At 45.9% G+C, this 12,890-nt stretch overlaps 1 protein-coding gene across 2 annotated transcripts in view; it reads right to left on the bottom strand.

The window, feature by feature from the left end:
- LOC310997196 (cell adhesion molecule DSCAML1-like) overlaps window positions 1-12,890 on the bottom strand; it is a gene marked incomplete at both ends in the record, with an annotated part of 49,053 nt that overhangs the window by 27,214 nt on the left and 8,949 nt on the right. For both annotated transcript variants that reach the window (XM_083986873.1, XM_083986874.1), the window contains 2 exons: window positions 9,505-9,651; window positions 12,318-12,638. In XM_083986873.1, the coding sequence (XP_083842999.1) occupies window positions 9,505-9,651; window positions 12,318-12,638 (468 nt within the window). The remainder of the gene's footprint in view (window positions 1-9,504; window positions 9,652-12,317; window positions 12,639-12,890) is intronic.

Raw genomic sequence — 12,890 nt, 5'->3', positions numbered from 1 at the left:
ATACACTTTCCTGGCTTTTATTCTGCTCTGCACTTACTTAACATCTATGAATGGCGCCCTCTTAACTCCCTTCAATTCACATTCAAAGCAGGTTTTATTGGCACAACTGATGTGCAACAACTAATTGTGCAACGGGCGCCCACCCTGCTGCATCTCCACCATAAAAGAGACTTTGTTAACCCGACCAAACTGTTCAGACGGAGCACGAGTCACGCTGCTAGTTAAGACTAACACTGCATGAGCAATATCTGAATCTCGCCTTTTCTTTTTTTCACCCTCTCGCTTCTTCTCTGTGGCTTTTTTTTTCATTCTCTGGAAGGGGGTGGTGAAGATGCAGGACGTTGAGGAGAGGAGGAGGAGAAGAAGAGGAAGAAGAAGAAGCCACAGCTCTGTCATGTTTTCATTAAAAAGCCACGCTCCACTGTCTAATCCTAACTGCTGTCCTCTTTCCTAACCAATTCTGACTGCTTACCTCATCTTTCAATCATGCTCTCCCTTCCCTGACCCTCGCTGCTGTGTTGCGTCGTGCTGTGTGTCGCACACCGACTCACCGTGAGTAAAGAGGACGTTAGAAAGTTGGGACGCGGCGGGGGGAGGCGGAGGGGAGTGGGGAGAGTGGGGAAAGGGACAGAGGTGAGGAGCAGACACAGGTGAAGGTTGAGGACAGAGGGAGGGATGAGACAGAGCAGACAGAGTCCAGTTTCCACTGCGATGGGACCCACGTCTCTTCTGCTCCACTGGCTGCTCTGTCCCAATTTGCCCTGTGTGACTTTAAACAGTAAACACTGGGGGAGGGGATGATGTGGAGGAGGGTGGTGGGGGGGGGGGGCGGCCTATTGAGAGGCTGAATGGACAGTCGGGTACAGACATAAAACTGATCGTATGCAAAAGATGTCGTTTGCGTAGATATAACTCAACACAACGCTGCGGAGACGCCATGTTCCCCCCCATAAAGCCATCCTAACCAGACAGGCCGACGATGCTGCATAAAGCTAAATGGACCATCTCAGATAGAGACAGCGCTGAGGAGATTAAGCATCAGTAGATGCATCAGAGGAAACGAGGGATGGAGGGGAGAGAGAGGCTGGGAGGATAGGAGAGAAATGAGGAGAGATGTAGAAATAGGACTCCATTATTCATGACGTGTGTTTCATGTGCTTGGTGACATCTGGGACAGCAGTGATAATGAGAGTCCCGGGAGACAGAAACCACATACACACACATTCGTAGTTACACACACACACACACACACACACACACACACACACACACACACACACACACACACACACACACACACACACACACACACACACACATCTCGATGCACTGCTCCATAGAGAAGCGTGCCACCACCATGGTCCGAAAACACACCCACCCTCCAATGGGAAAAGCCCATTAACTCCTGTTTAACTGTTACCTGTTCGTGTAACTTTCACAATTGGCACCAAGTGAAACTAAAACATCCGGCGGCACAAAAGAGCTCCCGCCTGTCCACCTTGTTTTGATTCAGCAGCAGATAAGAGACGGACTTGGGTATATGGTGTGTGTCTGCCATCATGTGTGTGTGTGTGTGTGTGTGTGTGATGCGGTGTACTCCAGCTTAGCCCATGGCCCGGGGCAGTGAGCTGCATTAGTGGCACTGAGTGAGCTGCCTGGTCCCTCCCTATTAGAGTGCTGGTGGCAGAGGAGTGTCACTGCCCAGCGTGGAGAGAGACGGAGAGAGAGAGGGGGCTTAACTGCTGCTACACACACACACACACACACACACACACACACACACACACACACACACACACACACACACACACACACACATTTACAGTGTTTACCAGAAAAGGACTGTTGAAATCCCTACGCGCTAAATGACTATAAATACACTCAAAGAATCACATATCACACGACTCACGTGGAACGAAATGACACAACAGGCTACAGTCACTCACCGTGCAATCAAATAAAGGCAAAAAAGCCAAAAAAATATACTTTAAAAAAAACAACCTGTTATCATGTGTCTAGATCAACATTACTGAGTGCAGACTCTATTGACACAAACTGAGGCCAGTATTTCTCCATCACATCATTGCATTTGTTCAATACTGAACTAAAATCATGGAGCAAAGACCCCATCATTGCACCCAGACTGACCCTCTAATGTTATTGATCCACAAAGCAAATAAATTCTGCTATTAGCTCTGTATCATCCCTATGGTACAGCATGTTGCAGTAAATATACAGTACTGTGCTGAATTGGTGACTGAGTGAGTTTTACTGTACAGAGAAAACAGACAGTCACATGATGCTGCAACCGTGTTGAATTATTGACTTACACGTAGCGTTCACATCCACAAACAGCGGAGGGACAACACCAACACTTTCTCCTCCTCAGAGCAACGTTTTTTTTTTTTTTAATCCATTCACTTTTTTTCCCACCTCCTGCAGTCGATCACTGTCTCCGATGTTGATCTGACCTCTGCGTGTGTTTGGACAGCGAACACTGAGCTGGATCAATAGGTCTGATTGAGAGGTCATGTAGGAACATGGCACTTTGACCACCAGGGATCCCATTTGATCCTTGATCATGTCTCCTCATGGTCCCCTGACAACCAACCAGCGGGGAAAAAAAGCAATCAATCCATTAGTATTATTACAGTGTAAAACCATAACCATACTGTAGGGTACGGGGGCTACACTTTCACTTATCTGCCTTTCGCTTATTGAAAAACATTTTGATTTCTAACTGGTTGTAATAATCCCATGAAGTCTGATGATGCTGATAATGCTCTTCACCTTTCTCAGACAAACAGAGAAAAAGATGGACGGGAGAAACTCAGACAAAAACTTCCTGCCGCAGCTACGAGCCACTGAGTAAATAAGCATTTCCTTAAATACAATTTCTTATAGAGCGTGCTGTAATCTCCGCGCACTAATCCCTCTTTCCCTGGCCTAAACAAAAGAGTGGAAGAAAGCAGGAGAAAATGGGTAAAACCTCTTTGCTTAAATCCTATTTCTTAGCCCAATCCAGGCCATATAAACCCTCTGACTCTTTTCCTTTAAGCCTTGACACAAGCCTTCCCGCTCTCACTTTCTTTAACGACTCAGGATGAGGTTAGAAGTGCGGATTAACACCTATCCTTCTTAGAGCCAGAGAGGAGACATCATTTAGTTACGCTCGTCTGATGAAACACTAAAAATAAAAACAAAACAATGTATAAGATAAATGGTCAGTTATTTGCTGTTTTTGGTCTGAGGAGGTTGAACTTTTGGATTGATGTCATTTTTGTTGAGTATCTTGAGACTAATGTTGGCGCGTCAGTAAACTCTCAGATATGGAGAGACTCATGTCCATTGTCATGACACCAAAATGACAAAAACTAAAGATAATTTGATTTGTCTGACGAAGATGCTTTCAAAGGAGAAGAAATTTGTTGATTTCCATTTCAAATAATTTGAGGTTTTCTCAATTAGACTCGGGATTATTGTCGTCTCTAAGCAATCACTTATGTTTTCAACGGAAATCAAGGTCAAAGCTGCAAAAATGAACTGTTATCATCAGTTAGGTGACATGGCTGATCCGTCTCTCGGTTGTTGTGCTCTAACGCGGCTCGGCTTGAAGGGTGAGACAGTGGCCAGCTTTCTGTCAGAGTGACGTGCTCGCAGGGGCTTTCCCATCTCTCCCTCTTTCACTGATTGACACTGATACACTGATGCGCTGTAAACATGCTCATGCTGCATGTGTGTGTGTGTTTGATGAAGACACAAAGCGAAAAAAAAAAGGGTGAGCGGCGGCAGCGGCGGAGATGGAGACGTGTGTGTGTACATTTCTGTGTTAAGTGCATGTGAGCAGGCGTGTGTAGTAGTGTGTAAATAGTCAATAATAGTCGACACTTGTCAGCCCTCTGCTCTGTACACACAAAGCCCGTGGTCGGGCCATTGTTGAATTTCGCCTCTCTGTGCCCCCCCACCCCGCCCTGCCACACCACACCAAACCCACCCCTCCCACCCCCTAACTGGGCCTCTCAAGCAGAGATAATTATGCCTATTGTGCCCCCTTGCACACACAGGCAACACGCACCCACAGACCCACACATACACACTTGTTTGTGCTAATTAACACACCCACCCACGTGCCTACTCAACCTAACTGAGTAAAAGATGGCTGCCAGCACCCCATCTGTTCCTGCCATGCTCTCAGACACTGGCAGCACACTGGGGCAAATGTGAGAGAGGGGCAAAAAATATCCAGAGAAAGTGAAAGAGGAACAGACTTTAGGTGAACAACCTGCAGAGAAGCTGGATTCAGGGAAAAAGCTCATCATGAAGACATCTTCACTTGGTGTTGTTTTGTTTTGGTCATTTTCCTCCTCTGTAAGTCATTAAGCGCAAAAGCTGCTCATTGTTTTGGCGCCATATGTTTGCATATGCATATACATAATAACAGCGCCTTCAGCTGTATTATTTGGTCCCTCGCTAACCCCCGTGGCCTGCTGTGTGCCACATGGGACAGAGGCGGGAGCAGAGGAGGGGAGAGGTGAGGGAGGGGAGGGATGGTGTGAGACCAGAGGGTGGGGGGTTAGGGCGGGGGGGGGCAGAGTCGATGGGGTTATGTTCCATGAGCCCTGGGGACGCCACGTGCTCCCCGTCCTCCTCTGTCACACCACGTCCTGCTGCACCCGAGCAGCCCGAGCACAACAACAGGACAGCCATCACACAGCAGAGCCGAGCCGAGCAGAGAGAGCAGCGCAGCCTTAATGTATCCTCAGTTAATGTTTAATGAGTTGCTCCATATTCAGCCAGGTTCATGCAAAATCTGAAAATGGCTTTATTGTGTTACTTGTGAGGGGGTTGAGTGAGTGTGTGTGTGTGTGTGTGCAAGCTTGTACATTTGTAGAAGTGAGTGTGTGCATTTGTGTTAAACCGGTGTTTACAAGAGTCTGCGCTGTCCCAGACAAGTGCATCTATTAATGTATTCCTGCTCTGAGTGCACAAGCACAGATTTACAAACAGACATTGTGTCCTTACACACCACTGCTCTCCATGAGGTCCCTCCGCCTCCGTCACCTCGCTGCTCGCTGCACCTGTGTGAAGCCTCACCACACTAACTTTGTAATTACTGAAGGAGAAACGCTGCGAAAACAGTGTCCGGTATCTTTCAGCTTGTCACCGCATGACTCTTTTTCTACTGCTCAAGTGGACGCAAATGATGTTTTTCAGGAAAAAGATGAATAAAATAGGTTGTCAATCTGCTATCAGGCTCTTGTTGCAAGGTGATTGATCAATGAGATTATTGACAGAAAATGAAAATGAATAGGCTAATAGAATTAGAAAAGAGTTGAGAGCTGCTACTTTAGTTTTAAGTTATTGTGAACTGAATATTTGGGGATTTTTTGGAAAATAACGAACAGATTAATTGATAATGAAAATATCCTTTTGCTATTATTATTATGATGTAGTAATGTAATCTTCTAAACCTTAGTGGACGGAGTGAAAGTGTTACCAACTTTATCCTCTTAAATTAAATTCAACTTCCTTATTCCACAAATTAATCAACTAAACTTTAATTTTCCAGCGGTTCACATCACAACTAACCCCGATGTGTGTGTGTGTGTGTTTATGGTTGTGCGTGTGGTGCATTATGTCTCTGTTGAACCGCCTGACTCACAGCAGGGACCCCAGGGGCAGAGGATTGATCTGTAACGTAGCCTGTAAGTGACCCCGCCACCCAGCGACGCCCATTAAGACCCACGCTCCCATTAAGGCCTGAGAACTCAGCGTTTACACACTCGGAGGTTAAGCACAGGTTAAGTCCACCTGACTTTCAACATCAAGGAGTGAACTACACCAGTGTGATTGAGTATTGTTGTACGATGAAGTGTCTGTTTTAAACTGGATCGACATCCTGCATGGAGACTAGAGGGTGTGTGGCCTGGAAAATGATGTGAGTGTAAAAGTAAAAAAGAAAACAGGGCACAGAGGGTTTAAAGTGACGAGAAGGTGAAGCATTAATGTGTTTGTCTATTCTTGTCTACTCACTCTAACTTTTCTCTTCTATTGTTGTTGGTTTTTATGGCCCCGTGCATCAAATTACTGTGCAAACACATAAACATGACCAAACTGTGTGGCAGGTGGATTACATGGAGCATGGTTGGGCATCTTCTGTGGACCACCATGTGGTCGCAGCCATCTGCTGGTCCAGTCTCTATTCATCGAAGCCACTCATTAGCTTTCTGCTGGTTAGACCGACGGCCTCGATCTGCAGGCTGAACCCTCTCTGTGTCCCACTGTTGTTTTTATGTCTGTCCACAAACTCTCCATCTCTCTGTCTCGGCTCCAGCTCTCCTCCTTCAGATCACTGCTCAGACTAGCTGGCCTCCATTGTCTCACACACACACACGCACACACACATGCACGCACGCACAAAGCTTAGCTACAGGCTTGGTATGGGACAGGAAAGTGAGAGGGAAATAGGTCAGTCTGCCTGCACCCCTCCCCGCTTAAACCCCCCCACTGTCCTGGCTGGACAGGAAAATGGGGCAGGCAAGAAGGGGACACACGTACACACACACACACGCACACTCGCATCACACACACACACACACACATAGACACACATTGCTCCAGATGGGGAGCATGTGTGTTTGACAAAATGGAACCTGTTGGGGCTCAGAGGGCACGGCAGCGTTGTGTTATGTCATCAACTCAACCTTCAGACCAGTATGTGATCATGATACTGATCAGAGGCTGCACATTATGATTCGTCTGCGCAGAGACTCGTCTATAAAGAGGAGTGAAGGAGGCGATTAAGACTTATTAAAAGGACATTTGTCAGTGGAGTGATTTCTGTATTCTCACTACCGAGATAGCGAGTGGAGGGAGAACAGTGGTGGGATTCAGCCTGGGGTCTGCGGATGAGATGCTTTGAATGTGGAGGATTTGAATGCATCATTTCCTCTAGAAGTCAGTGGAAACTATAAGGACATAAACAAAACAAAAAAGTATTAATGGAGAGAGGAGCCCAGATTTGGACAGAGGCATCTCCAGCACTCAGACATCTGTGGCTTTCACTGCTGGCACCGATAAAAAATGGGCCAATCACAGCCCAGGCCTGAGACCAAACGTTGTTTTTGAAATTCAAAAAAGGAGTTCAGTGATGGTTGAACGCTTTGACAGGCTGTTTGCAGTGGATTTCAGCAGACGATGTCCCACTTTATCAATACAACAGCAGATAACATCCTAGGCAGAATACGTGTTACCACGGAGACAGCTAATGGGAATCTGAGCGAAATGAGTGATGAGTGTGTCTGTTGTTTGATCATCTGGCAAAAAAAAAAGAGAGAGTCCAGGGTGTTTTCCTGTCCTCTGCGATCAATGTTTCCGATTAATTTCAACTGGAACTTCCCCTGCTGTGTTTCTTAAGCCAAGCAGAAGAAGCAGTGACAAGCAAGACAAGCAGCCGCCCACTCGTTCTCACACAGAGGGCTTTCAGTCACAAAATCAATTTTAATTTTCACATCTTCATTAGACTCATCCAGTCAGTCCCTTTGCTGGTCAAAAAGAGAGAAGAGGGGTAATTTCAGAGAGTTTGATGTGAGGATAAGAGATCAAAAGATTTGGAGATTAGTCTCAATAATGTTTCTTTATAAAACCACATGACATTCTGTCTATGGATATTCACTACATGTGTCCGTGTGCATGACCGCGTGTCTTCTGTGCATCCACGTGACGGCGCAATCACAATATTCAGATTGTGAGCTGTTCTGCAGAGGTGTTGTGTTTCAAAGTGACGGCGTGCTGCAGATAGGTGACTGTGCTGATTGGCTGCAGTGGGGGTGATGAGGTCACCGCGTTGTTGATCGGAGAGGAGGTCGGGGTCAAGGTTGAGCGCGATCGCACTGCTCGTTGTGTTTGTTGTGTTTGTGTACAACACAACACTGAAACAAATGCTGAGTTCAGTGAGCAGCTCATCATGTTCAGCATCTGATCCTCACACTCACTGCTCATCAACTGACCTATATACCCCTAATTACACACAGGCTGCCTCATGACTGTATACACAGCAACACCCCATGCACAGAAACCATAAATACATCCACAGAGAAGACTGAAGCATCCAAATACTGCCACTGTGAACCAAACTCTGAGTGAATGAGCCAAACATAGGAAAGATAAAATAAGCTGAAAACAGCAAGTGAAAAAAAATAACAGAAATAATGGTGGATGACTAGATCTAAAATGTCATCTGAAAATAACAAAGAACAAAAACTAAAATCTCTTGCAGTAATTCCTAAAGAGAAACTTTTATCCAGGAAACTTGCTGCTGTGTGTACAATTTCCATGTGTTTAACTGAAAAACAGCAAAATAAGAAGTTAATGTTTACATTTTTGTCATTGGGGAAACAAACTAATGTTGCAGCAGGTTTATGATAAACATTAATGTTAGAAATCGATCAGTTTTGAGCATGTTTTAGTATTTCCCACAAATTATGCAGCTCCTCAACGTAGCAGCTTTCTGCCAGAGCGGTTATCGAAGACAAAGAATTAACACACTATATTACATGAACATTGAAAATTAGCCAAGAAACATGCTGCAATGCCTGACAATAACAAACTACTGCAACCTTGGTACATGTGTATGTGTGACACACTGTCTCTGTGTTTTACATACATATAATATAAAACGCCATCTGCCAGGACCTGAGGCCGTTCTTGCCCTACTACCCTCCTTGCTTCTCCTCCTTTGGTTCATTTTTCTCCTCTATCCCTCATCCCTTCCTCCTACATTGTTATTGTCTACATTTTAAATGCTGAGAATAACCATGCATTTATCTCGAACACACGTTGCACTTAGTGTCTAATAACCACATAAAATACACATAACGTCTCTACAAACAACGAGACAACAGACACAAAGGGCGAACACTTCATGTCTCATTCTCGCTCTCTCTTGCACATACACTCACAAACACAAATGAGGTTAATGAAGATGAATGTGCAGGCACAGTCCTATTGACATCGTGGGTCTCTAATTGTGGCACTGTTCTTCAAGGACATGGTGCTAAGACAAGCAGGGAGAGGATGGAAATAGATCTGATGAAGAAAAACTGTGGAGTCGTCATGTGACTCGGAGGAGAGTGTGCCTAATGTCGTGTCAATCACCATTAAAAACTGTACACGGAGTGATGGAGATGTAAAGGAAGTGAGAGCGGGGTGGGAAAGAGTGAAATGGGTGAGAGAAAAAAAGGAGAAAGACAGAGGAGAGTGATGGAGGAGATGTGTGCAAGAAGGAAGGAGGAGGAGGAGGAGGAGGAGGACCTGGTCAGTGATCCAGAACAGTGAGCAGACAGAAGACACAAGTTAAGAGTTCGGTCAAACATAGCGCACAGCGGTGCAGCAAGCGTCACACACACAGGAAAATGAAGACATACCTAAATTCAGCTGTGGGGAAATCAATCAATCAAACCGCCACCACCCAAAACATCCAGATCCACCCATGTGCCGTCTTACCTGGGACGATGGAAACGGTGTCTCTCTCCCAGGACACGACGCTGACGTACTCCTGCACGGCGGCGGGGATGAGGCACTTGAACACAGCTACGTTGCCCCGCATCGAGCGTTGGTCTGCCACCCGCACCGTGTAGGGCTCCCTGAAAACTACACAGACACACAAACGATGAAACAATGAGATCAACCGCAAAACGGTTTCACTATCAATGGTGACACGCGCTGATTGACAAGCTTTTTCCTGCCAGAAGCAATAAAATACATTTAGTTTTTTTTGTTGTTGTTTTTTTTTAAATAATAAAAGAAGTCAAATTTGATATTGTTTATTTACACAGAACATGTTCAATCATCTATGAGGAATGATCTGTTGACAATGGATGAACATCGTGGTTATCTCATCACAATGTGGACAAAAACTCTAATCTGCTCCTGTTTACATCGCCAGCCTTTTCATCAATTACCACGGCTCTCCACATGTATTCACTGGAAATGACTTCTTGTGTTGTGTATTGTTTGAACTCTTCTAATCCAGCCTGTGCTTTCACCATAAATGGTGAGAGCAGCCATTAAGCGGGATAATCATGGAAATTATTTTTCAAGCTTTGCCGTGACATCATCATCACGAAACACTGATCCAATGTTTTTGTGCTGAACTTCATACGGAGGAGACGACACAGTCAGCAGCAGCAGCAGCAGCAGCAGCAGCAGCAGCAGCAGCAGCAGCAGCAGCAGATTCAAAACAAACGCTGGGGCTGCTGCAGCTTCGGTTTATGCAGGTTCATGCAATATTTTACACTCTGTTGAATGAGCGGGGACTCATTAGCAAAATCACATGAAAGCTAGGACGTATCCGAAGGTTGCTAAGAAACTGGTTAGGAATCCCTTCCCTGGTAACAGACACGATGACAGCATGCATACATTCCTGCTGTAAGAGGGACACACACATGCAAGTGCAAGGAAATTTACATCTTCTTTGAATAGATGAGCAGAATGAAACACATCTCTGAAGCTCTTTTGAGATAATAATATTGAAAGAACCGCCGCTGATGCGAATCATGTTTAGACGTTGAGTCGTTGTGGGTTTTTTTTTTTTTGCCGTGACACAGTAAAGCTGATTCAAATGAGGCCCGTGTCAATCACTGTTCAACAACGGCAGGGCGAGTTCAAAATCAATGAGCCCGCAAAATAAAATAAAAAAAGTCGTGTGTGAGTGTAACCTGTGCACCAGAGCTGCCAGGGCCCGACAGAGGCCGCTGGCTGCAGGATGTTTGGTTCATGCTAATCCCTCATCTCCTGAGGCCAGGCTTTTGGGTCATGTGGGAATGAAGGCAGCAACCGGCTGGCATGCAGCTCAGGGTCCTGGCTCAAATCCTCAACTTGGCGCTAGTATTAGTATTAGAATGAATATGAGTATTAGTTCAAGTCGGTGTTGGGAGGCAGAATATGAAAACAGATGTTGATGGCAGGAGGGAAGGGGGAGGGACCGACTGGCCTGAATGAACGATAGGAAGTGTGCGTGTATGTGTGTGTGTGTGTGTGGAAGGAGGGAGGGAGGGATGGGGGACAATAGATGTGGCCCAGCTGTAGCTTTGTTCCAGCTGTGGTTTGATGCCACTGTTCTTTGGTTGAAAAAAAAAAAAATTAACTTTCTTCTCCATGTATCTGCGTTCGCTGAAGAGCTGGAGGAACCCGAAGTCACAGAAGTACTGTTTTACTTTAGATGAGGTCTCGCTTATTAAAGCAGCCTCGCACGGTCTAATCAATGGAAAGCACCAATTAGGTTTGTTAATGAGAGATAATTAAAGAAGTGTGCTGTGGCTATATTTAGCCTGGCACAAGAGGACAGTTAGAAGAACGAGGGAGCAGGGAGAGGAAGGAAGACGGGGAAGAGAATATGATGGCAACAGAGGCAGCTTCTGGTCAAAACGTCCCAAAAATAGGCAACCTACAAAATCTGATGTGTCGATCTATTGATTCTTCACTGAAAAATAACTTAATCTCCTCTGTAACTATAAAATAACAATCACTTGCAGCTCAAAAAGAGGCCTGAGAGTGCTTTTGCAGTCACAAATATAAAATCTGGCAGAAATAAAAAAGTGGTGATGAGGTCACCGACTCTGAAGATCAAAAGTCTTCGATATAAAGGTGGAGATTTACCTCCAAACCCTAAGAAGTGCTAAAATAAGAAGAGACTGTGAAGTTCCTAGAGGCTCTGGCTGTCCTGACCTGTTATAAAGTGAAGGGCTGTCGATGAGGATGAGCCTGTAAAGTGATATAACCTATTGTCACACATCCTTCCTCCTTAGTTGAACTTGTTATATCATACCAAAATCACTTTGGAGTCGCCACTTAAGTCTAAGTGCTTCAGGGGTTGTGTTTTTTTTTTTGATTTCATGGGACCAGATGGCGTTGTGTGCGGTAGGCGAAGCCGAAGAGGTTATGTCAGTGTAAAGTGCAGCGGCTCATCACCAGCTCAGTCAAATAGGTGTGAGCGAAGGCCGAGGCCTGGTGTAGTGTATGTGATGCAGATGTTCTCTCTGTAGACTGTGTTCTAGGTCAATCTGTGTTCAGGTCGAGACGGGCTATTTTAGGGCAGGTGCTTCTGTGTGTGGGTTGGGCTTTTTTTTTTTTGCAGCTGCCAATCACATCTGCTCTACTTTATACGACAACAACTGTCTCTTTCTGCTCCGTTCCCCATCATGTTGTGACCTTTCGCTCCGTAGCCCCTTCTTTTCCATCTCCATCTCCCCAGTCTTGACCTTTACTCTAACGTTGTCCACTCCCTCCCATCCCTGACCCCGTCTTGTCCGACTCACCGGCTTTGATGCGGATGTTGGGGCTGCGGATCTTGCCAGCCTGGTTTTCGGCGGTGCAGAAGTAGTCGTTGTCGTGGATGTAGCTGTTGTAGGCAGAGGGCGAGAAGGGGTACAGTTGGAGGGTGCCATTGGCGTGCACGTGTCGGATGTGGGGCACGTCGTAGATGTCGTCGCCGGTGGCCAGGTACCAGCGCAGTATGGCACTGGGGGTGCCCCCTGCTGGACAGGGCAGGGACACCCCCACCGAGCTGGAGTAGGTTACCCTCTGCAGGGAGGCATTCACAAAGTACAGCCTGGTAGAGCCCACATCCTCACTGTGTACTGCAGGGACAAACAGACAACACAATATCACTTAGCGGGCTGAGGTGGAGGTGAGAGGCCGACAGTGAGCACCTGTTATGTGCTGCGGACACTGTGCAAACACAACAACACAAGTGCAAAAATAACCCAACAGGATCACAGTCATTGATGCCATTGATTTGGAGCAAGCGGCATCATATTAATGGACAAAAGATTGACAGAATGGGAAATGTCCTTCAAAATGCGTCGCAAAATAATCATAACAAATGTATG

Source organism: Trachurus trachurus (assembly GCF_905171665.1).
Source record: "Trachurus trachurus genome assembly, chromosome: 14".
NCBI lineage: Eukaryota > Metazoa > Chordata > Actinopteri > Carangiformes > Carangidae > Trachurus > Trachurus trachurus.
This window is presented reverse-complemented; position numbering and strand designations above follow the sequence as displayed.